The 26,942-nt window shown below is 41.9% G+C and overlaps 1 protein-coding gene across 1 annotated transcript; it reads right to left on the bottom strand.

Annotated features, from left to right (window-relative positions):
* Nucleotides 1–23,882: 23,882 nt before the first annotated feature.
* Nucleotides 23,883–25,651, bottom strand: LOC109902577 (homeobox protein Hox-A1-like). Its single transcript, XM_020499042.2, has 2 exons — nucleotides 25,025–25,651; nucleotides 23,883–24,921 (listed from the first exon to the last, which is right to left on the bottom strand). Exons 1-2 carry the CDS (start codon nucleotides 25,587–25,589, stop codon nucleotides 24,581–24,583), a joined length of 906 nt encoding a protein of 301 aa, XP_020354631.1. The 5' UTR covers nucleotides 25,590–25,651; the 3' UTR covers nucleotides 23,883–24,580.
* Nucleotides 25,652–26,942: the final 1,291 nt, after the last annotated feature.

Here is a 26,942-nt window from a genome sequence, read left to right as displayed (position 1 = left end):
CAGAGACAATTATAGAGCATGAGTGATTTTAAATGCATTTCTTTACTACGTTGATATCCAAATGTCAAATGTAGATGTGGTCTATTGTCCCACCGGGAACTATGCTGTAGATGGCTGGAATGTGTAGCTTATTTCCTGGAGAGTACAGGAGCCAAGAGCAGCCAAGAGGCTTCCCAGAGACATAAAACAACAGTGGCACCATTCATATCTTCAACTGACAGAGTACTGATGATTATTGCAGGGACAATGCCCTGCATGTGTCAAACAATTGGCAAATAATTTATGACATCTTTTCCTCTACTATTTCCGCGGAGGGCGCTAGCGGTGCTGCCAATATTAAGCCTCCTGCACGGAAGAAGCAAAAAAAAGGGACGTGGAAAAGACTGATGGAGGTAGAGAGGATGAGGGATCGAGAGGAGGAGAGGAGTGGGGGAGGGAAGGAGTGGGGGGGGAGAAGTGCCAGGCTCAGCTTTTTCCTGACTGAAGACGCACAACCATCTGTGAGGAGACAAACACGCGTATGGCTGTCATTTGTCCAACATCTTACGCGATGTGAAGGCTTTTCACTCGCCATGCCAACCTGTGTGGCAGATGATGTATGTGTTTCTTCAGTCCCGTGATTACTAGCATGGAGCTGCAGAGCAATGCTCTTCACCTCATCAGTTCCACGGGCTGCGCTCCAAGGTGGGTGAGGGATTCGCTGCAAAATGGCTTCTGACACACAGCACAACCAAAGCGTACCGGCGTGAATATTATACACTGCATTTCGCCACAGCCGCCTACTGTGACCAGATCAATCGGGGTGGATGAGGAGAATTACAAGTTTAATAGAGTGCCCAGCAGCAGTAATTAAAAATAATGGTTATATTTTTCCTAAATGTATGAAAAAGGGGGACTGGAGGAGGGTTCACTGGGGTGGGGTAAGTTGCATTGGTCTTATTTTAGACCATCATGCATTTGTTCTTCATGAACCCTGAGAAACAAACTCTGGAGTGATGCAGCACAGTGAGCTAACGGCAGTGCTTCACAATGACCTTGCATAGCTGCTGGAAGGTATGGTGCTAATTCAGTGATGTTTGGTAAACACTTTGAAATGCATTTGTTGTAGGAAATGCGCTATATAAATCAAGTTTGATTCGATAGTTCTGACATGGTGCCCGAGAATACAAAAACACAGATTTTTTTTGTATTCCGTCCCAAAATGTTTGCTCCTGAACTGTTATAAACCATGTGTGGGGAGAAATACATTATGACCAATTCACTGGACATTGGAGAACTATTAAACTGTGGACATAAGTGTAAAACTATGACGCAAGACTACACTATCTACTAAACAAACCATTTGACCAGTGGGTACATTATTGTTTTGCCTTGTCTTTGAGGCACCATTAATCAAACCGATGATTTTAGTGGGTGTTAAGATGTTTTACTTAATTTGGAACGCCTAGCCCTTTGGTCCTCCAGGGCCAAAATTAGCATTTCTGGACCAGCAGGTGATAAATAACAACTTGGGAAATGATTAATATAGCACGGCCCAAAAGGTAGCGAAAAGGAGTGGAGGGGAAAAAACAACAATGGCGGCATCAACAGAATTGGGAGACAAGTGGGTGATAATTGTAGTGGGAGCCATGGGAACGGGACTCTGCTGGCGAGAAGGACTAAAACAGTGGAACAGAGGAAATGAATCAAGTTGGAGCTGCCGCTACTGCCTGTCTTCCACCGAGGCCTTATTAGAGCAGTCTGGGCTCACTAGCTTTCTGCTTTAGTTTGGAGAAGAACTCAAGCATGCCTAAACAATGTGGATGTGATATTATGAGGCTAGGAAGGCTTTTGTGTAGGTGTAACCATGATCTTTTGTCGGCATTATATGTTTACTTTACGATTAAAGAGTGGATTGTGTATGTGTGGCATTCAGAGGGTGAACGGTAGAAGACAAAAAATACAAGTGCCTTTAAACAGGGTATAGTAGTGGGTGCCAGGCGCACCGGTTTGTGTCAAGAACTGCAACGCTGCTGGGTTTTTCACACTCAACAGTTTCCTTGAGTCAACATTGTCTCGCATCCATGTGGAACGCTTTCGACACCTTGTAGAGTCCATTCCCTGATGAATTGAGGGTGTTCCTAATGTTTGGTATACTCCGTGTATGGTTCCTTGTCACATGTACCTAAAAATTTACCTAAAAATGTTTTTTTAACTGTATCATTCTATGTCTGTAAATCTATAGTAATACAAGGTCGTTATCCTAAGAATTCAGTGTATTGAGTAAAATCGATGACTTTAGTGGTACTGATAAGACCAAAGCTAATACCTTTCAAATCTAAGGTCAATGGTATTTCAAAATCTGGTTGACCTGGGTCGTCATCCTCCACCAAAACAGACTGTGACCTTTGCAAAGTTGAAGAGCAGGGCAGGATGGCAGTTAATTGCTTCACAGCTCATGGCAAAATATCGCTCTTCTCCGACTAATTGAGCAGTGCCTCAGTCTCTCAAAGTGCCAAGGGTTGTCTGTCAACTAAAAGATCTCCATTGTGTGTTGGTCACTGCTGGAGAGAGAGGGCAATGTTGTTGCAAGATGACCTGGGAAACCATTCTGTGTCAATTGGTGTCAGGCTACATGTGCACCAGCTTGCCTGAAGGCAAAGCCCCAAACTAGGCTTATTGTTTCCGAAATAACGCAGCGGCAGAGTTAACGATAAAAGTGGCTTCCTTATCAAGTGGTTCTGGTTGAATGACTCAGTGCTGGTGACCAAGCTAAGTGACCAGACAGAGAACTCGTCAGGCAGTGGTCAGTCAGCCTTCTCCACCACAGCAGCTCCCAGCTGACTTCAAGAGGACAGCCAGGAGCATTTGGATGGTAATGTACAACAGGGGTTAATCTCCTTGTAATCACAAAGCTTTGCTTTGAGGGTATCCTTGTCAAGTCCTCGGAAAGGAGCAGCTTTACCAGTTTGGGGCTACATCAGCTAACATGATAATCCCCTAATGTGTGATGCAAACGCTTGGCTCCTTTGTCCCTCCGGGGCAGAAATGGAGACATCTCCCCTGCCTGCTTGTGTCAGGGTTCCTGGTCCACAGAGGATGCATTGTCCCTCATCAAAGAGGAGGAAGTTCTCTGGGTCTTTGCTGTAGTCCGCTGTTCCAGACAGTCCCAAATCTTTCAAGTCCCAATTAAAGGGAAAAAAACGAGACAATTGAACAACGTGACCTTTAACCCCGAGATGGCTTTTGCGGATCATTCTGCAATTTGTCTTGAGTTTAAGCACTCAAAAATGATGACCGATCATTCACTGTCCAAAATGTTCGACCACAACAATGAATTGCCGGCTTCGGCTGTTTTTAGAATTCAGTAGATTTTAGAGCGTTTAATTAATTTCCTCTGAACAATGCATGTTCTTCTTTTTGCCTCTGCTACAAACCAGGCCATCCAGTTCAGTGGTTCTGGAAGCGGGAGGAAGAAAACCTATTAGGTTTCCCCAACCCCCTCAGCCGTGGGTGAGCTACAGCAGGTTAAGTGTCACTCAGAAATGAGCATTCTCCTGGTAGAGCAGTGGACGGCACATCAGCTGCTGCCATTTTTGTAACTACATTAAACAAACCCTCCGAAGGCCTCAATGATGCATGCAATCTTAATTTTTATTACAGCAATTTATTATACACTCCCCAAGCTTATGACAGCCCCGACTGTCATTAACAGATTAATTATAATTTCCCCCTGCGCTCAGAGTTAGAGAAATGTGAGTACATGCAGCTAGCCTCGCCGAAAAACAATGAGAGTTGGGTAACATGGTTTCATCATTCCAGTAGCTCTACCCTTCCTGAAAACTCAATGACATAAAGGAACTGGGGGTCGGTCTGTTCCTGAGGTCTTCCCTGTAGCCACTGAGCATAACAAAGCCCTCCCCATCAGCCTTCAGAGAGGGTCGGCTGCACTTCAAACACAGAGACACTCCTCTGGGCTTTTCATGTGCCGAGGAGGCCCGACAGGACCTACATGAAGCCGACATGTTGGCCGCCTTTGGCCCCAACTCCTTTGTGACGTGGTCCAAACAAATGGAAATAAACATGACAGCGAAATCAAAGGCCAGTGAAGGGCAGAGACGTGTCCTCTACTTCACCTACTGTATGGGTCCCACCCCTACCTTCAATGGCTGACCTATGCTGACCCTTCCCCAGCTGGGATGACTTGGATTCTCCCCCCTAACCCCATACCAGTCACCTCTAGGCCTATGAGAATCAATTGCCTATGACATGATACATGTAGAAGTCAATGAACCCCAACACCTTACATTGTAACAGTCAGTTGGCACTAAACCCAACGGCGCTAATCGAAAAACAAGGGATGCCACAGATGTCATTTAAAGAATGATTTGCATTCACAAATCAGCCGGCATACAGAATCAACTCAAAGGCTACAGGCTCAGTCGCTGTTCAATTCAGTCCCAAAACGCAGTAATACTTCCCCAAAAATAAGCATTGACCTTATCAATTCTGTTTAGTTTGTTTGTGAAATAAATCCAAAAAGACACAGTCCACAGAAGAACAAACCCAACCTATACACTGATGATAGCAAACATCAGGAACACCTTCCTAATATTGAGTTGAACTCGCCTCCCCCTCTTAATGTTTTGTATACTCAGTGTATACGTAGTCCCTAGAAATAGCCTTCCCACACTGGTCTTTGGAAGTCAATAGTCCACAAAAGGAAACATCTTCTGATAAACCACAGAATACCCCTTAAAGGTATTAGAGAAAGTTCTCACTTGCATGTAGGCTTTTAAACTATAAACAGTTTCATGGTTACCAAACATTTCTGCCCAAAACATTTAGTCAAGATGGCTTCCCCGTTTCCTGACACACCCACTTCCTTCTTCCCCAGGAAGTGACTCTGGGTGTGGCCAGAGAGAAAGATGCGAAGCAAGAGAGTCCACTCCCATCAAAATCTGTCCACAGTGATAAGCAGACCGATAAGCAGACTGATAAGCAGGCCACCTGCCTTCCTGCTTTGGGACGACTCCCCCCATTGTTAGACCATCTCGTCATTATACAGTATCTCTGGTGTGGCTGGGTAGTGACTGGGATGGAGCCCATAGCCTACACACATCTCAAGGGATCATGGAACCTTGTGGTTTACAACACAGAACAACCCCACTGGGCACAATACAAAGTCTATTTCACGCTGGTTCAACGTCATTTCTTTTCAATTACATGTAAACTATGTTGATTTAACCAATGTGTGCCCAGTGGGACACTTCAACAGATCATATTTCAAAACAAACACATATATACGAATATAAAGTGTTACCTCTGCAATCATTTGACCCCGTATCAAGCCATGACCCCATATCTAGCCATGGGTTTGATTTCCTATTGTTCCTTAAAAGGCCCAAAGTCGTGCCAACTGAAGAAGTAGGCTAGTGACCTATCCCTCTGTGACAGAACTTGACAGAACTGGTTCACATCCTCCTAGACCTGAGAGCGTGGAGGCAACCACAGGTCTCCTCCAGCTCTCTGCAACATGGTGTAGTATATGCAGGGACAGTCAGTGGAACCTGAGCCAGCGCTAGCTGGTCTGCTCTGGGCTGCTTCCTAACTGCCTGGCTGGCTGCCCAGCTGATAGTTGCTACCATTCTGTCTCTGACCTCTTGTTACCCATAAGCCTCAGGTCCGAGGACAAGAGGTGGCTGCTGGCTTTTTGAAATCTCTGCATACCAGTCGGCCACATGTTGTTCTTCGGAATATACCGTGCGTGTTCCTCCCTTGCATATCACATTGTTCAGCCATTGCATGATGTACAAATAGGCTAAAACGCTCAATTATATGCCGAACTGTTGCAACTTTTTTGCATTACCAGACTTAGAAACAATACTTGGGGGCTATAAAAAATGGCGGCTAGAGAAAGTGACAAGCGTCTGGTCCAGGATGTATGTGCGGGCCCAGTAAATGAACAGTGTGTGGAGCATAGCTCTGTGTGACTAATGTTACAAAGTACCATGTATCATTTATGAGCTGCAAGACAACAGTAAAGAGAGGCCCTTTTCATTAATGTTTAATTAAGATGAATGCTGCGAGAGAGCGTACCTTCTCTGAGGTGGCTCGAGCGCTCACTGGATGTAATGACACACAACTGCAAAGGACGGACAGAGGAGATGAGCATCCAGAGAGAGAGAGAGAGAGATGGAGAGAGAGAGAGAGAGAGAGAGATGGAGAGAGAGAACAGGAGACAGAGAGCGAAAGATAAAAGGAAGGGAGATAGCATAGGGAATGTAATTAGCTTCTAAAGCTCCACATTTGGAACTGGGGGAGAGAACAGCAGCAGAGGAGGGAGATGAGGGGAACAGTAGTGTTTGAGACAACACTCTGTGAGGGGGAAGGATTACACTGTGGCTCTGCTTGATTTATGATGGGATGGCTGGAATAATAAAAGGTTACCAACATTCCATTAATGAGATTCCACAGTGCCATGAGTAATTGAACACAGGAAATGATTTTCCCAGCTTCAATAATTACACATATCTATAGATAGTCAATTGGTTATCATCATGATGGTACATACGTTTTCATATTGCTTTTGAAGCCTGTTCTATGAATATGTATTTCCTATCTTTGTAAATCCCAAGATATATGGTACACTTAAGCTAAGTGAGACAGAATAATGGAATGTTACTCGTATGTGCATTGATACAACTGGGATTCTGAACATGAATATAGAAGCACTCTGAGTCCCACCATTCCCTACTGAAGAGGTCTCAATAGCACGCAATGCAGGGGGAATCATTTAATCTGTCTCACTGTCTGTCAGGGTTGAATTAAGTACTCTCAATCAGAGAGAGAGAGAGAGAGAGAGAGAGAGAGAGAGTCTGCTATACAAATTGATGGAAAGTGGTGTTGGGGAAAAAACTGTGAGAAAACCCATGTACACAAACAACAAGTGTGCGGTTAAAATTGGCAAAAACACACATTTCCTTCCACAGGGACGTGGGGTGAGACAGGGATGCATCTTAAGCCACACCCTCTTCAACATTTACAGTACCAGTCAAAAGTTTGGACACACCTACTCATTCAAGGGTTTTTCTTTAATTTGACAATTTTCTACATTGTAGAATAATAGTGAAGACATCAACTATGAAATAATACACATGGAATCATGTAGTAACCAAAAAAGTGTTAAACAAATCAAAATATATTTGATTTTCTTCAGAAGTAGCCACCTTTTGCCTTGATGACAGCTTTACACACTCTTGGCATTCTCTCAACCAGTTTCATGAGGTAGTCCACTGGAATGCATTTCAATTAACAGGTGTGCCTTGTTAATTTGTGGAATTTATTTTCTTCCTTACTGCGTTTGAGCCAATCAGTTGTGTTGCGACAAGGTAGGGGTGGAATACAAAAGTTAGTCATATTTGGTAAAAGAAGAACAACAGAACAGCTCAAAGAACAGCTCAAATAAGCAAAGAGAAACAACAGTCCATCATTACTTTAATTCTGCGGGCTGCAATCCCGTTAACGGGATGATATGACAACAGCCAGTGAAAGTGCAGGGTGCCGAATTCAAATCTCATAATTAAAATTCCTCAAACATACATGTATCTTATACCGTTTTAAAGGTAATCTTGTTGTTAATACCACCACAGTGTCCGATTTCAAATAGGCTTTAGAGCGAAAGCACCACAGACGATTATGTTAGGTCACCACCAAGCCACAGAAAAACACAGCCATTTTTCCAGCCAAAGAGGAGTCACAAAAAGCACAAATAGAGATAAAATGAATCACTAACCTTTGATGATCGTCATCAGATGACACTCATAGGAGTTCATGTTACACAATACATGTACAGTGGGGAGAACATGTATTTGATACAATGCCTATTTTGCAGTTTTTCCTACTTACAAAGCATGTAGAAGTCTGTCATTTTTATCATAGGTACACTTCAACTGTGAGAGAGAGACGGAATCTAAAACAAAAATCCAGAAAATCACATTGTATGATTTTTAAGTAATTAATTTGCATTTTATTGCATGACATAAGTATTTGATCACCTACCAACCAGTAAGAATTCCGGCTCTCACAGACCTGTTAGTTTTTCTTTAAGAATCCCTCCTGTTCTCCACTCATTTAAAGCTTATTTCCTACAATTATACACATTTTGTCATGGGGTGCAAAGGGATATCCTTGTCTCATCGCGCACCAGTGACTCCTGTGGTGGGCCGGGCGCAGTGCACGCTAACCAGGTCGCCAATGTGATTTTCTGGATTTTTGTAAAAAAAAAATTACAGACCTCTACATGCTTTGTAAGTAGGTAAACCTGCAAAATCGGCAGTGTATCAAATACTTGTTTTGTTTGATGAAGTTCAGATTTTTTCAAAACATCTGAGTTTACATTGGCGCGTTACGTTCATTAGTTCCAAAAACATCCAGTGATTTTGCATAGCCACATCGATTCAACAGAAATACTCATCATAAATGTAGATAATACAAGTTATACACATGGAATTATAGATATACCTCTCCTTAATGCAACCTCTGTGTCAGATTTCAAAAAAACTTTACGGAAAAAGCAAACCATGCAATAATCTGAGACGGCGCTCAGATTCCTGCACTCCCAGGAATCGCAGTTCCACAATAAATGCTTGATTTGTTCGATAATGTCCGTTATTTACGTCCAAGTAGCTACTTTTGTTAGCGTTAGGTACACATATCCAAACACTCGTGCATTACTTCGGACAAAAACGTCAAAAAGTTATATTACGGCCTCCCAGGTGGTGCAGTGGTCTAGGGCACTGAATTGCAGTGCTAGCTGTGCCACCAGAGACTCTGGGTTCGCGCCCAGGCTCTGTCACAGCTGGCTGTGAACGGGAGGTCTGTGGGGCGACGCACAATTGGCCTAGCGTCGTCCGGGTTAGGGAGGGTTTGGCCGGTAGGGATATCCTTGTCTCATCGCGCACCAGTGACTCCTGTGGTGGGCCGGGCGCAGTGCACGCTAACCAGGTCGCCAGGTGCACAGTGTTTCTTCCGACACATTAGTGCAGCTGGCTTCCAGGTTGAATGCGCGCTGTGTTAAAGAAGCAGTGCAGCTTGGTTGGGTTATGTTTCGGAGGACGCATGGCTTTCAACCTTTGTCTCTCCCGAGCCCGTACGGGAGTTGTAGCGATGAGACAAGATAGTAACTACTAACAATTGGATACCACGAAAATGGGGTAAAAAAAAATATATTAAAAAAATTACATTTAAAAATGTATTTAAAAAAAAAAAGTTATATTATAGGTCAAAGAAACATTTCAAACTAAGTATAGAATCAATCATTAGGATGTTTTTATCATAAATCTTCAATAAAGTTCCTACAGGAGAATTCCTTTGTGTCTGGAGGAGCAACAGAATGCAGGGCGATATCATGTGGAATGCGCGTGACCAAGAAATGGCTCTCTGCCAGTAACCTGACTCATTCAGCTCTTATTCGGCCTGGGTTGAAAATATACCAACCTCAGATTTCTCACTTCCTGTTTCGATTTCTTCTCAGGTTTTTGCCTGCCATATGAGTTTTGTTATACTCACAGACATAATTCAAACAGTTTTAGAAACTTCAGAGTGTTTTCTAGGAAGACACAGAGTTACCTCTGCTGCAGAGGATAAGTTTGTTTGAGTTACCAGCCTCAGAAATTGCAGCCCAAATAAATGCTTCAGAGTTCAATTAACAGATACATCTCAATATCAACTGTTCAGAAGAGACTAACTAGGCTTCATGGTCAAATTTCTGCAAAGAAACTACTATTAAAGGAGACCAATGAGAAGAAGAGACTTGCTTGGGCCAAGAACACGAGCAATGGACATTAGACCGGTGGAAATCTGTCCTGACATTTTTGGTTCCAACTGCAGTGTCTTTGTGAGATGCAGAGTAGGTGAACAGATGATATCTGGATGTGTGGTTCCCACTGTGAAGCATGGAGGAGATGTGATGCTGTGGGGGTGCTTTGCTGGTGACACTGTCTGTGATTTATTTAGAATTCAAGGCACACTTAACCAGCATGGCTACTACAGCATTCTGCAGCGATACACCATCCCATCTGGTTTGCGCATAGTGGGACTATCATTTGCTTTTCAACAGGACAATGACCCAACACAGGATGTGTAAGGGCTATTTGACCAAGAAGGAAAGTAATGGAGTGCTGCATCAGATGACCTGGCCTGCATAATCACTCGACCTCAACCCAATTGAGATGGTTTGGAATGAGTTGGATCGCAGAGTGGAGGAAAAGGAGCCTACAAGTGCTCAACATATGTGGGAACTCTATCAAGACTGTTGGAAAAGCATTCCTAGTGAAGCTGGTTGAGAGAATGACAAAATTGTGCAAAGCTGTCATTAAGGCAAAGGGTGGCTACTTTGAAGAATGTAAAATATAAAATATGTTTGATGTGTTTGACACTTTGTTGGTTACTACATGATTCCATATGTGTTATCCATATGTGTTTTGATGTCTTCACTATTATGCTACTATGTAGAAAATAGTCAAAATAAAGAAAAACCCTTGAATGAGTAGGTGTGTCCAAAGTTTTGACTGGTACTGTATATCAACGAATTGGCGAGGACACTAGAACAGTCTACAGCACCCAGCCTCACCCTACTAGAATCTGAAGTCAAATGTCTACTATTTGCTGATGGTCTGGTGCTTCTGTCCCCAAACAATGATTGCCTACAGCAGCACCTACTGTAGATCTTCTGCACAGATTCTGTCAGATCTGGGTCCTGACAGTAAATCTCAGTAAGACAAAAATAAAGGTGTTCCAAAAAAGGTCATGTTGCCAGGACCACAAATACAAATTCCATCTAAACACTGTTGCCCTAGTGCACACAAAAAAACGATACATACCTCAGCCTGAAAAGCATCAGCGCCACAGGTAACTTCCACAAAGCTGTGAACGATCTGAGAGATAAGGCAAGAAGGCCATTAAAAGGAGCATAACATTTGACATACCAATTAGGATCTGGCTAAAAATACTTGAATCAGTTATAGAACCAAGAAGAATTCACAAAATGGGACAAACACCAAATTGAGACTCTGCATGTAGAATTCTGCAAAAATATCCTCTGTGTACAACGTAAAACACAAAATAATGCATGCAGAGCATATTTAGGCCAATACCCGCTAATGATCAAAATCCAGAAAAGAGCTGTTAAATTCTACAACCACCTAAAATGTAGCGATTCCCAAACCTTCCATAACAAAGCCATCACCTACAGAGAGATTAACCTGGAGAAGCGTCCCCTAAGCAAGCTGGTCCTGGGGCTCTGTTCACAAACACAAACAGACCCCACAGAGCCCCAGGACAGCAACACAATTAGAACCAACCAAATCATGAGAAAACAAAAAGATAATTACTTGACACATTGGAAAGATTTAACAAAACAACTGAGTAAACTAGAATGCTATTTGGCTCTAAACAGAGAATACCTGGCAGAATGGCAGAATACCTGACCACTGTGACTGACTCAAAATTAAGGAAAGCTTTGACTATGTATAGATTCAGTGAGCATAGCCTTGCTATTGAGAAAGGCAGACCTGGCTCTCAAGAGAAGACAGGCTATGTGCACACTGCTCACAAAATGAGGTGGAAACTGAGCTGCACTTCCTAACCTCCTGCCAAATGTATGACCATATTAGAGACACATATTTCCCTCAGTACACAGACCCACAAAGAATTTGAAAACAAACCCAATTTCAATTAACTCCCATATCTATTGGGTGAAATACAACAGTGTGCCATCACAGGAGCAAGATTTGTGACCTGTTGCCACAAGAAAAGGGCAACCAGTGAAGAACAAACACCATTGTAAATACAATCTTCCCTTTTGTACTTTAACTATTTGCACATCATTACAACACTATATATAGACATATTATTTTGGAACTTTTGTGAGTAAATTTGACTGTATATTTTTATTGTTTATTTCACTTTTGTTTATTATCTACTTCACTTGCTTTGGCAATGTTAACATATGTTTCCCATGCCAATAAAGCCCTTAAATTGAAAAGAGAGAGAGACAAAATGAGGTGGAAACTGAGCTGCATTTCCTAACCTCCTGCCAAATGTATGACCATATTAGAGACCCATATTTCCTGCAGATTACACAGATCCACAAAGAATTTGAAAACAAATACAATTTTGATAAACTCCCATATCTATTGGGTGAAATACCACAGTGTGCCATCACAGCAGCAAGATGTGTGACCTGTTGCTACAAGAAAAGGGCAACCAGTGAAGAACAAACGCCATTGTAAACACAACATATATTTATTTTTATTTATTTTCCCATTTTTACTTTAACTATTTGCACATCATTACAACACTGTATATAGACATTGTATATAGACATAATATGACACTTGAAATGTCCTTATTCTTTTAGAAATTTTGTGAGTGTAATGTTTACTGTACATTTTAATTGTTTATTTCACTTTTGTTTATTATCTATTTCACTTGCTTCGGCAATGTAAACACATGTTTCCCATGCCAATAAAGCCCTTAAATTGAATTGAAAGAGCGAGAGAGAGAGAGAGAGAGACCTACAGAGACAGGGAAACAAGCAGTCTCTACATAATTTCCATCAGATTAGATCTAGTGTAGTCGTGGTCTCCACTGGAGAGCCAGTGGAGTGACCTTTTTGTAAAACAGTGCTTAATCACTCTAAAATCAAATCACTAATAGCGATTATGTGGGCCGTAGCATTTAGGATTTTGCATGAGGTTTTGAGGTGAGAGAATATAGTAATATAGACCATATCGCACCGGACGTAGGTGTCCTTTAGGGAAAGGGGGATACCTAGTCAGTTGTACAACTGTATGCATTCTACTGAGATGTGTCTAACGCATTTAACCCATGGGGGGGGGGGGCTGCCATAATCGACATCCACGTCTTCGCCGCCTGGGGAACAGTGGGTTAACTGCCTTGCTCAGGGGCAGAACGACAGATTTTTACCTTGTCCTCTCTGGGATTCGATCCAGCAACCTTTCGGTTACTAGTGCACAATGTGTAGACATTTAGATGTATCCTTAACATTCAAACTGATATTCTACAGAGATAAATACTTACAAGACTCTACGCTCCCTATTTCTCCTCTATATTGCATCCTGATTGCTGAATAATTAACCCATGTTTTTTTACCTGATGATTATATCTCATACTATCTCCAAGGTTTGGAAGGTGGCCCATGTACTCCCTCTTCACAAAGGTGGTGACCCTTGTGACCTATATAATTAAAATCGTCCTATTTCTAAACTTTCTTGCCTAGCTAGAATATTAGGAACCTTGATTCATTCTCAGCTAATATCTTTTTTTATCTTTGAAAGGTATTCTAAATGTACATCGGTCAGGTTTTAGACCAGGTCACGACACTACCTCTGCTGCATCCCTAGTTATAAATTCTGTGCTTAACTATATGGATAAAAGGCAACATTGTAATGCCCTCTTCATTGACCTGTCAGAAAACGTTCAATACTGTTGATCACTCACTGCTTGTTCAGAGGCTTTCATCAGTTGGCCTAGACCAGGCTGCCTGTAACTGGTTTACAAATTACTTGACAGATAGAACTCAATGTGTATCTACTGATGGTGTTAAATCAGTTTTCCTGGATATTATGAAAGGTGTACCGCAGGGGTCAATTCTGGGTCCTGTACTTTTTACTGTTTACAATAACAATGAGTTGTCTGTAAGAAAAAATTGTCTGTAAGAAAAAATTGTCACCTACACCTGCACTGCCGAAAAGCCTGGTCAACAGTATCAATCTGAACTACAGTCTGCCTTCATTGTATTACAGAAACACTTTATTGACCTGAAATTAGTACTGAATGCAGGTAAAACTAAATATATGTTGTTCTCTAGAGGGCATAAAAATAAGTCTGATTTAAGCATATGTACTTTGGATGGTATCCATATTGATCATGTCCCTGCTTGCATTTATCTGGGTAGATGAAAATCTGTCTTTTTAAAAGCATATTGATGAGTTAGTTAAGAAGCTGAGAATAAAAATGGGCTTCTTCAATAGAAATAGGTCCTGCCTCTCGCTAAATAGTAGAAAGCAGATTATTCAGTCGACATTCCTATCAGTCCTAGACTATGACGACATCATCTATATGAATGCAGCTGTCACTTCATTAAAGCCCTTTAGATGCAGTATATCATAGAGCACTGCGCTTTATTACAGGCAACCATTTTAGTACTCACTGCATTCTCTACCAGAAAGTTGGTTGGTCCTCTTTGATGTCACGTATGTTGATACATTGCTATGTTTTATAAAGCCCTTTTACAAAAAGTCACACTGTACCTAAGATCAATACTAAACTTTAGACATATGAGTTACCACACGGTCTCAGGGATGGCTAAATTCCTTTGGTCTCTACTGAGTTAGGTAAATCAGCTTTTAGTTTTCTTGCACCTTCTTTGTGGAACAATCTTCAAAATGTTCTTAAATGTGATGTTCTGGTGCCTCTAGTGTAATTCAGAAACCTGATTGGGTACCTTATTTCTGATGAATGGGTTTATTTTTTATGACCGTGTTTTCTTTCTTTCTGCTTGCATTTTGTATTTACATTTTGACGTGTGTATTTTCTGTCATTTCTGTAATTCAGGACTCCTCTGTTATTAAAGGGATCTTGGTTTTAGTATGACTCCCTGATAAAATAAAGGTTAAATAAAAAATAAAAAATACAAATTGGATAACATGCTACATATCAACACATACTACAAGGCAAATGAAAAAGCTGGATAGAGGTTGTAAAGAAGTAGTTATGTATTTTGATATATATAAAAGTCTGATCGATTTGTGCTCCAGTGTGGCTGGGCTGAAGATTGATGAATGTACTGTTGCTATGTGCAGTCTCTGCTGCCTGCCTGTTCATATTGAGGTATGTTCGTTTCTTGCCGTGCCTTTCGCCTCAGTAAGCTAGACTATTGGTCCAAGTTCAGATACAACTTGATTTTCTCTGTGGATGAAGGGTACCTTAGGGGCAGTGGGGGAGGGGTGGAGGGGAGAGTGAGTGAGAGAGAGAGAGAAGAGGGCAGAGAGTGTTAGCATTTGTAGCTCACAGAGATGCTCAGTTCGAGGCAGAGGCCAGGGCATAAAATAAATCCATTGTAGCCGCTCAGCCTTACTGCTGACAGAAATTAAATTGTGTCCAATGACTTTTTCTATAAGACCACAAGGTCTGTGTCAATATTGCCACAGGGCTTCGGTAGTACTGGCCAGGCACAAACGGCTTTCTGTTGCTTCTGCCATATTTAAGCTCTCATATTCTTCTCCTTCTCAACAACAATCCGGGGGGAAAAACAAATGACATCTGTGCAGCAATAGCAAACGGTGTCCTTGAAAAAACACTGTAAATAATACTTGCACAACATGCAGAGTTTTATGAAGGTTTGGTAGGATAAGTGATAATGACAGGAGTTGTCTTCCCTGGTCATTGTGCGTTTTCAGAGGGCATTGTCCCTCCCTATCCTTCCCATCACGGTCCTCTCCTCTCCCATCATCAGCATGTGTCACACCGGTTTCTCTGTCTGCAGCTCACCAACGCTCTGCTCAATCAGCTAACCAGATCTCTGAGGCAGCAAATCTACTTTCTCTTGAGCAGAAATTAATCCATTCCTTTATAGCCTGTGAACGATGGCCTATTTTATATGAGGGCTGGAACAATGTGCTCAGTCTTCCTAGAAGGAAATGAAATCAAAGTCTAATTGGATTTTGAATGCTACATTAGAAACACTGCCTCTGCCTGACCGACACTCACCTACATTTAACAGAAGATATATGCACGTATACTAACAACACACAGGGGCTATTGTGTCCATACAACCCCCTCGCTGTGAGCTAGAGCCCTAGCTGCAAAACGAGAAAGCCATCAAATCCCACGCTTAGTCACCGTTTGATGGAATCTACCAAGACAGATACAGTGCTCCGACAAGTCGAGATTGACAGGTTGATACGGGGGCGACGTTGAATGTGTTCATAATAGCTGGCTGGATGGAATGCAGGGCAAGAGCAGCGAAGATAAATGGCATCTTCTTTTTCTGCTGTATGGACCCTGCTGTTGAGCCTAGTTCACAGAGAGTTCACTTAAACAGCAGGTTCTGTCATGGTCCTTTTCATTGGATTCCCTCTCGACTATCTCTCTGGCAGCCCTAGGGTAATGGATGAGGTGCAAGCCTCCAACAAAGGGCTCATCTGCATCCACACGATAAAGTGTATTACAAAGGAGAGGCAGGTTGCTTTGAACAGGGACTCCTCTCGGAGCTTCCCACACATGGTCCTTATAAACAGCCAGTGTCTGTGATACACACAGAGGTAACCGTTCCAAAACACGGCAAGAGACCAATCCATTTGATATTTCATCATGAAACGTTGAGAGGACCTCCTGGATACAGGCTCATGTGACAACAACAAAAAGATAATCCTTTTTCAATGCTGCTGAATGAACTATTGACCCATGGAGGACAGAAATGTACTACTCTGTTACAAACAATATTATCATGTGTAAACCAACACATTCCCAGATTTAACGTTTCAAAATCCAATTTAATGGCGGAAGACGAACAGTATGGTCAACTTGAAAGGATTAGCAACGCATGTATATTATGGAGTGAAATGCACATTTATGTACAGTCTAAGATGATATGGTTCTTGCCTGGAGTCTGATATTGACTAGGGATTAGTATTGGAGAGTGGACTGCAATGTGTAATTGACTGGATAGCCCTGAGGCCAGTGGATATGTTGGCCCTCTCAGCAGTCACACCTCAGCGCCTCTCAGTTGACAAGGCTGGGCTTGTAAAAAAAAATCGCACTCCAGCAACGACATGTTCTAAAGCCATCCCCTGCCTGTGGAACAACATCAACATTCAGCCCTGTGAGCGGAGGACACCACATTTAAATATTAATCAGCTTAAGCCTTTAGCCCAGCTGGCTCTGCAAATAAGGACCAACCACTCCAGATCAGGAACAGTGAACACTGTGGTATCAGTTACCTTGTCTGTAACCCTAGGAACCCGGGAGAAGCCCTCTTGCCGCTCCAGCAAATGGGAGAGTCTGGCGGTGGAGAGGTGGAGCCTTGTTGCCACACCGCTTAGGGGAGAGAACAGATGGGGACATGCACTGGTTGTTGGGCCAACAGGACACTAGGACTGGCAGATTGCACATTTACATTTACGCTTCAGAGCAGGAAACACACCAGCCAATCACATGGACACAGACCACATGTTTCACTGCGTCCAACATATTCAGCATCCATAGCAGCCTGGTCAATTGCTGCAGGAATCTAAAATGGGGTCACTTATTCACTGAAGTGGGAGTTTAAGTTAGATGTTTATGTGATGGCTGTTCTATTCGACTACGCATGAAATATTAGTGCAATGGATGTCGTTTCAGCCGTTACCACAGACAAAATACATGGACTGAAAATGTGTACTATTCATCCTTTCAAAAAAGTACATGCATTTCTGGATAAAATACCATGATACATAGTATGTCTGATCTGGTGCGGTAAAAAATTGCAGGTCAGACACTTTAAAAACAAAAACAATCGGCAGCAGTGTTTCAGGGTAGAACAAATGTATTCAGATTATGTCTGGTGGGCAGGACGCATCCCAAAATCCTCCGGTTTGATTTAGCCCCATCTATCACTATTCTCTTTGGCAAACAGAATGTCATTGGTTCCCAGAAGAATTATAGGATTGCACTGCAGAAGACAAACAATTTACTGACACTTTGCCTCACTGAACAACACTGTCAGGCTGCCAGGAGCCATCCATTCTCAACAATACGTCTTACTCCCTCCAGCCCACAGCAACATATTGGTGGAGGCACCAACCCATGATATTCTGTAAAGACTGTCCATGATATGTCTCATTTTAAAGGGCTAGCATCTCAAACACTGAACTCTCCCAAAAATCTATTTTTCTCTACATTTTCATTTAGGATCCAACCGTATAGTATAAGATGAACATCATAATTACAGACATAAATGTACCAACAGGAGAATGGCTGATGTTTGCTTCTACATCAAAAGAATCAAGAATGTTTGAAGGGAATCTATCTCAAAATCTTCAACCTGTCTAATCAATATACTCCAGACTACTTTGTCCTAAAAGAGAAAACAGATAAGATCCTTTTTGGCAGCAGGCTTTTCTGCATTAAGACCCTCTCCAACAGTGTAAATTAAGTGAGGAGCCGGTGGAGTGTGGTGGAGGGAGCTCGTGGAAGGAGGAATGTGGGCCTGAGGCAGAGCTGAGTAGCAGAGCTGAGCAGCAGAGCAGCGAGATGCTCTAGGGGAGACATTGGAGCCCACGTTATACTGCACCAGGGCCAGAGAGCCTCGCTGCCTGACAGCCAGGACACGCCAGGACCACTGCCACCATATTCTCAGGACATTCACATTATTCAAAGATAAATGCATTGTCAATTTTCTGTCTCCAATTACTAGATATGTGTGCTGCTTCACTCTTCCCGTAGCCAAAGGTGGGCTCACCTCCACCCGCCGCCAGACACAGACACACTACAAATGAAATCAAATGTATATGAATTATTTAACCCTGCTTCTCCCGTGCTTTTGGATTGGAGCGCAGTATAGGCATTGTACCATTGTGTGTCAAGCCTACCATAAGAATACAGTAGCATTGTATTATGATTTACCAAAAAATGCCTTCAAATTGACTTAGATCCCATTCATGCTTCTGTGACACATTACTCCAATGTTTGACATACATACTACTCAGGCATGTTGACAGATGGGAGTCTACCTGTGCCTAGCACATGCCCCTTTGCCCTCACACTCGCCAAATGCCCTTTTGGTTGATAGTAGATATGTTTTTTTGTTTTTGTTTACCGTTGTTGTTCTGAATCCACTGCCCGCAAGTCGTCGTGACGTCGTCAAGTTCACCACCCCCCACCCTGTCCGTTGGTTGTACCTATTGGTCTGTCCTGTATGGAGATTGCACATACCCGGTATCCAAACAGGCATGGTTTGAGATGCGGTCACCGGATGACAGTTTCGAGTGTGTGTCGTTAGCTACCTATACTGAACAAAAATATAAATGCAACATGCTGACATTACTGATTTGCAGTTCATAAGGAAATCAGTGAATTTAAATCAATTCAGTAGGCCCTAATCTACGGATTTCACATGATATACAGATAGAACTTTTTTACCCCTTTTTCGTGGTAGTTAGTCTTGTCCCATCGCTGCAACTACCGTACGGACTTGGGAGAGGCGAAGGTCGAGAGCCATGCGTCCTCGAAACATGACCCCGCCAGGCCACATTGCTTCTTGACACACTGCTCCCTTAACCCGGGAGCCAGCCGCACCAATGTGTTGGAGGAAACACCGTTCAGCTGTTGACCGTAGTCAGCGTGCATACACCCAGCCCACCACAAGGAGTCGCTAGAGCGCAATGGGACAAGGACATCCTGGCCGGCCAAACCCTCCCCTAACCCGGACGATGCTGGGCTAATTATACGCCGCCTCATGGGACTCCCGTTCGCGGCCGGCTGTGACACAGCCTGGGATTGAACCCGTTTCTGTAGTGATGCCTCTAGTGATGCCTCTTGGCCTTAGACCACTGCGCCACTCGGGAGGCACTTGGCCTTGGTATGTACTAACAAATTCTCTAAAACGACATTGGAGGAGGCTTATGGTGGAGAAATTAACATTTAATTATCTGGCAACAGCTCTGGTGGACAATGAATTTCGCGCTCCCTCAAAACTTGAGACATCTGTGGCATTGTGTTGTGTGACAAAACTGCACATTTTAGAGTGGCCTCTTATTGTCCCCAGCACACGGTGCACCTGTGTAATGATCATGCTATTTAATCAGCTTCTTGATATGCTGAACCTGTCAGCTGGATGGATTATCTTGGCAAAGGAGAAATACTCACAAATCACAAATTTGGCACAACATTTGAGAGAAATAAACTTTTTGTGCATATAGAACATTTCTGGGATCTATTATTTCAGCTCATGTAGCATGGGACCAACACTTTACATGTTGCGTTTCTACTTTTGTTCAGTGTAGTTTAAATATCAACAGTACTGCCACAGCAGCATGACATTTGACTAACACTTGATAACACTTGATTCACATCATCATCAATATGTGCAGCAGAGAGCGGCAGAAAGACATAGAGAGGATCTGCTGCATCAACGACCCTCTGACTCAACTCCAGCCCTTCTTCAATGTGTCAGGGCAGAACCAACACGGGTAGTTTAGACTCTAGCTAACCACCATATGCTAAAATATCCCAACAAGCCACTAGCCAGCCAGCCATATATCATGAGCTAGGAGACTGTGAATATTATGTTAAGTTATTATTTAAGAATTTATGAGCATTGATAAATCACAATCAGTAAAAAATGTAATCAAGCTAGCTAACTAGCAGATTTACATCAATCATCAACATCAATGATAAGCTGACAGCCCACCCTCTTTTCTCTATGTCAATCATAGTCCCTCACGGAGTGATGTTAACTGCGGTCAAATGGGTCATACTGGGGTACGGAAGTAAAAATCCCTGAAAATGTTCTGTTGGTGCCCATTAAAATTAGCGCCAAGTTTGCCTTGTTAAATCTTGTTCATTTTCTTCAATTAAATACCATGACTGTGTTCTCATTAGCTAGGAATGTTGTTTGAAATGTCTGATACAACATACTTCGTTGATATCATCATAAACCTACTGCATACCCCTTAAAAATATAGGTTTTTGTGTGCATGGTGTGCTATTAGCCTGCTAACACTCATTGAGACAGACTGGTAGAATAGCTAGCATCAATATAGCTATCGCTAGCATTCACTGGTTGAAGTAACTTTTGAGTGCAACGGCGTTGACCGGTATCTTTGACATGAATATATGTATCATTCACAACATTGGTACGGGAGCTATAACCCAGTTATAATAGTACAAAAAAAATCTGTACCCTGCTCGTCTCCGCTTGTGTGAATTTCGTTGAAAACATGACTTAGCCGTGTGGGGCTATGTATTTATGAGGCACTGTAACTAGCTTTCTTCATTTTGAGCACCTGCCCCCTGAAAGGTCTGTGTACTGACCTGATACTACTACACTTTGAACCGAACCATTATGACACATTCCAAATCCCCTGTCCTTGAGGGGGCTGAGTACATGCACTTAGGTACATGTTCTTACTGAAGGCAATCAGATCCACTCTTGGGATCTCTTCCGACGGATGGGGGTTTATCACAACCGTTTTCAGTGTTTTGGACTTTGATGATAATGGCTGCAGCCTTCACACCACCACACATTAGAAACCTCCGATTTAGAGGATTACAGGCTCCCGCCACATCCGTAACCACACCAACAAGAGACAGGGCGAAAACAATTGTGAATTCATCCATGGTCTTCAGCAGCATCTCAAACCATTACCTCAAAGTTCATGAGCCATTGAAAGTAGCATCATGTTTGCAAAACCTCTCAAATGTAGAAAAGCATCTTTACTCTAACTATAATTCTGCTGATACTGTTTCGCTTTGGCACTGGATTGTTGAAATGACTCATCAAACAGATGAAATGCAGCCTTAAGCCTTTTAAAATGCTGGTAGGCTAATTATTTCTGAGGAAGAGGTTTGACCAGCATGACCACCTAGATACATAAATCAGGACGGTAGAGATCTACTGGCCTGGCCAGAACAGGTAAGCTCTCTAACCAGAAGGCTCAGCTAATACTGATACTTAAAGTGTCACCAGCCAGTGTATGAAAAGTTATTTGATTACCCATTATTTAACTTGCTTTCGTGGATGGACTGCTAACTTTTAAAAAAAAGAAGAAGCCAACTCTTGAATAAAGCTGTCCGTACACTAATCAATTTCTCATATCTAATGGTCACAGACTATTTTACTGAAATAATGTGTCTAAGATTACAAATGAAAAGCACACAGGGTCATTCTTTATCCCGCAGACAGATTAAATTCCAGACCCTGTTACTGTAATAGGCACACTTGTAGCTCTCCATGAATTACAACTCTAATTACATTAGGGACTATTTTAAACAAAATAACACATTTCTCAGAATCCATAGGTGTAATTTATAGCAAAGCCAGGTTCATTTTCCAGAGTAATCCATTTCTTGGTGTGGTAGAGGACTAATATAATTATGGGATGAAGAGCTGAGAGCCAGGTATCGCAGTCAGCACAGAAGGTTTGGAAGATAAATGAAGATGCAATTTATTCAGTCATAATTTCATACCGAAAACGCCATCAAGGAGATCCATATTGGCATCAGCAAAGGGAAAGGCACTTGTAATAGGAAGCATTATAGACAAGGCAAGCGTTATATATTAAGGCTTATACAGTATATGACCCCCATTTCTGCATTATCACTAAGTTATTCTCCAGGTAACTGTGGAATGGAAGCGCCTTTTTGGTTATGCACTTTAGATTTGCCCTGGTTGGGTTACATATAGCAATAGTTTATCATATCAGAACTATCAAATAAGAGATTCATATATTAGAAATCTCATGAATAGCTTTTTTATTAACAGTAAAAGATCAGTGGAAATGCATAGATTGACAACTCTATTATTTGACAGGGATGTGTAAAAATGTACATAAGTGCTCATTGCAAACCTTGTCCAAAGCTGACATAATAGAGAAGGATGTTTGCAGTATAGTTAAAAGTTCGAACTATAGGCTAGGCTCTGGCCTGTAACTATTGGTCTTCATTATTTGCATTTCTGACAACTACATCATGCTACAGAGTGAAACTGGTGGCTATGTGATCTTAAGATAAATGAATATGCACCCCAACTCAAATCGCACCAGTCATTTTAACATTACATGCTGTGTTTCTTTTACCACAAAAGGAAAATGCAGTCAGTGCATCCTCACAAAAAGTTCGATCATGCTACAGCCCATTGTTGAGTAGCCAACAATATTTTACCTCACCTAGGCCGTTGTGTCCCAGCATCCCAACTCTAGAAGAGTGAATATTACTCCTATTAAATCAAATTCTCGAATAGTTGCTGGGTGGTTATATGGTGCATTACATGTCCATCCCTTGGTAGGCCTATGGTACAGATTCATTAATAATTTGTGAACATGAACAAGGCCATTCATAGACTTGGCTTGCTCGACGGGAAATGGGCTACAGCTTCGTTGGTCAGATTTCAACTTGATGAATTTACCAGAGTAAGGCAGACCTTTGACACACTGTTACCTTCTTTTTATGTTTTATTTGTTTTCGTGTATGTTTTCTTTCTCAATTTGGTCAGTTTGCAGAATAAATAAATACTTATCTGACGTCATATCCATTGTCACTTGCTCCTCGATGAGCCGGGAAGAACTTATTCAACTCTCACATAACGCACACGTGCTTGCGTGTGTTTTCATTGGGTTGGGTTGAACTTGTGGTGACCCAGTACCCCTAGCGAGTTCCCCACTGTTCGATCTACACAAGCTTCCTCCTGGAGGGCCACGGTCCTTCCGTTCCTCAAATGTGAGTACTGGATATCAAAGAGGGTAAATGTGGCTATGAAGAAAACCCTGGGTTGCCGACCACTTTTCGCTCAGTGTTTGCATGTTAATTCTAGGTAGCTTAATCCTTACCACAACTCTAGTAATCAAAGACTTTAAAATACTTTATGTTGTTCTGACAAGGGTCAGAAGCTTTCATTGTAAAATAAAAGATGGGTAGGGGGTGTAGTCCTAACATTAGCCTTTAGTTGTAATGCGTTTGCCACACAAACTCTGCGTGAGCAACACAGTACAGGTTTGTAACGAATTTTGACAACACACGGAACTTTGTTTGTAGTTGAAAATGGACAAACCATTTGCAAAATTGACATTCATGAAAGGTGCGTTTTCAATCTGAGACCAAATACAACATGAATGTCGACATGAGTTATATGTATTTTATTAATTGCTGTCACTTCAAATGGTATAACTGCAGTGACTCTTCAATGATGCTATTATTATACTCAACAATCGTATATTTAAACCTGAGCGTTAGTGCATTCTTCAGCAGACTGAAGAAATATCCTGAGCACAACCTTACACCATGGCTTTTAAATAAAACATATTTGGTTAATTCAGGGTGACATAGACATACAGTACATGGGTAGTTAAATAGACTGTATAGCTCATGATAGAAGTCGGAGAGTAGGTTGAGAATGATGTAAACTTAATTGACATTTTATTAACAATTGCATTACATCACTTCTAACACTTCGGGGCTTCCCCCTGCAAATGTCTGATTCACACTTGATTTTATAAACCTAATCATTACATAATAAGGCATTTGGTTTAATATTTGGTTAATTCAGTGTAACGCTTCGATCAGTCATCAATAAGTAAGGCAATTATAGTTCAAGACACAAACAGTGGCCCTTGATTGAAACTTCACAAACAATTTCATTCACAACATGTTGGAACTTTCCCTCAGTCAGATAACTTAACAAAAGGCACCATGTTAATTCTTAATATCATAAAAGACATTAGTGCAATTAGTGGGTGTATCTTATTTACAACAGATAAGAAAAGCCTAAGGTGACAACAGAAATCTGAGTAAACCACAATGATGTGCTCAACCCCTCCAGTTATCCGCTGTGGGAGAGCGTGATGGGGGAGCAGGGAGGGGATGAAACTGGAGAGTTGAGTTCTGATGATGGGGACGAATCCGAGTTCTTCGATATGGGAGGCACGCGCATCCCAGTAAGGCCTTCTTTCTCTCTCTTCTTTTGTTTCATTCTTCTGTTTTGAAACCATATTTTCACCTGGGTTTCATTCAGGTGCAAACTATGGGCTATCTCAACCCTTCTTGACCTGGTGAGATACTTGTTGAAATGAAATTCTTTTTCTAATTCTGTTAACTGCTTGGTTGTGAAATTTGTTCTTGGAATTGATCCGGCGTTCGATAATCCATATTCAATAGCTTTACCTGTAAAATAGTCAAAAAATAATGTCAGGTTGAGTCTTTATAGTCAGTTAAAGTTAATCAATTATATGTTTTATTTTTCAATTATAGAGTAGCATTTACTTACTGATTTTGGGGTTGCTTCTTTTGATTTTCATCCAGTCAAATGTATTTGCCAAAACTTGCGGCTCCTCTTGCCTAGGACCAGTTCTTGGACAATTCTCATGGCATGGTGATGCATTCTGATGACTGGCATTGACGAATCCTCGCGATATCTTTATGCTCTGCCACTGCTGGTTTGTTTCTCTAATATCGTGGTAGTAGGTCTCTGTGGGATGACTGGGGAAAGGACCGTTTCCTGAATATGCCGAGTTCACGCACTGGGTATGCACCCTGTTCTGTTCCACGTCGTTGTAGCATCCATACGCCAAATTATAAGCAAGTCCCTGATCCACGTAATTGGCATCAGATACAGATGCGTCGCTATCGCGTGGCACCTTAAACACACCTTGATGATGCACTCCTCCTGATATCGACCGACTGCTGCTCTGGTGGTCCAGCATACCTGACGAAAGTCTCCCAACTATCTCCCCGTGGTACTGAAGTGTCCCTGGTTTGTGTTCGTCGTGACAGAATTTCACAGGCAATGGCATCATGTCGCCTTCCGAGTATAAGTCTAAATACGAGCTCATGTTGGCCCTTGTAAGTCGGCGTTGTATATCCACCAGAGGTTAATGATTTCCAGCGCCCCTTGTCCTCATTAGTTAGCCTACTGTACTTCCTGGCCCAACATGTAAATATGACCCACTACTGAGCAGGCGTGGTCTGGGCCCCTTTTATCCAATCAGGGCCACAAAGTGGAGCGCCCAAGTGAGCTGCACTTAACTTCGTTCCCTACGGACTGGCAAGGATGTGCATGGACTATAACTCCCAAGTACTTTCCATATAAATGACGGATATACTGTGTACGTCATAACAATAATCATTGTTTGTGGTATAATGTTTATATAAGCTCATGTTTAAAGTTATTGTGAAGTAAATAGGAATGGGTTGGTTTTAGACATCCAATGTTTTGTCATTGTAATCATTATTACCCGTTTTATGTGTGAAAATGTAAAAGACGCGCTGGCATGCCTCTACCACCACTACTACTATTAGGCCTACTACCATAACAATAACAACAAACTACTAGGGCCTGTACTACTAGTAACGATAATCAATAATGACAATATCATATTTATTTATAGGCCCATATGATACTTTAACAGGGAAGCAGTCAAATGTATATCTATTATATATATTTTTTTACTCGTAAAAATTATACAAAACAAGTTAACGTTGGCAGTGTTTCTGTGTCAAAACAAACTGTTTGACACATTATCATGTTCACAATACATTTTTTATTGTTTAAATACATGCCAAATTCCACACACAGTTTTTCTGAAGTAGGCCTAGCGACCACAAAGCATGCACAGGCCTGCACCGCAAATGCCGACAAAGTGACTGAAATGATGGGGGTCCACGGATATATGACTAGCCATGCACAACAACAACAAAAACATTTTGATAGAAGGATACTTAGCTATGTATGTTCAAGTGATAATGTGCCGACCAGATACACACTATGCTGACAGCCAAGTACTCTACATGCCTCCTGAATAGTACAGTTTCTGTCACCAATATCAGATAAGCCTACCAAATACAATTTCGAGATATATGAGAATAGTCTAAAATAACATTGTGGGACTTCTTTACAATAACTAATTGGAATTTATTTGAACCATATGGAGACAGACCTTAGTTTACAACCACGTGAGAGGGGGAATGGCGGGAACTACAGAGAAAGTTGCTCTTGGTTGATGCTGTAGCATGACCAATGTTAGGCTCCACCTGCACACTCTACTGCACACTCCACTGTAAACAAGAAATGTATTTCCCTCTTAATTTCCTTTGTAGTAGCTATAAGCTTCATAATAATCTTGCAATAATTAACTGAAGAGTATGCTTGAATGTCAAGCATATTGTTGACTAAATAAAAATATATG

This window comes from Oncorhynchus kisutch, linkage group LG2 (genome assembly GCF_002021735.2).
Source record: "Oncorhynchus kisutch isolate 150728-3 linkage group LG2, Okis_V2, whole genome shotgun sequence".
Classification (NCBI taxonomy): domain Eukaryota; kingdom Metazoa; phylum Chordata; class Actinopteri; order Salmoniformes; family Salmonidae; genus Oncorhynchus; species Oncorhynchus kisutch.
The sequence above is the reverse complement of the archived record's forward strand: the minus strand, read 5'-3'. Positions and strand labels throughout refer to the sequence as shown.

Coding starts and splice junctions, on each gene's coding strand:
- LOC109902577 (XM_020499042.2), bottom strand. CDS start 25,589: ATGAGCTCGTATTTAGACTTATACTCGGAAGGCGACATGATGCCATTG. Junction 24,922..25,024: donor AAGAAGCAACCCCAAAATCA/GTAAGTAAATGC, acceptor ACTATTTTACAG/GTAAAGCTATTGAATATGGA.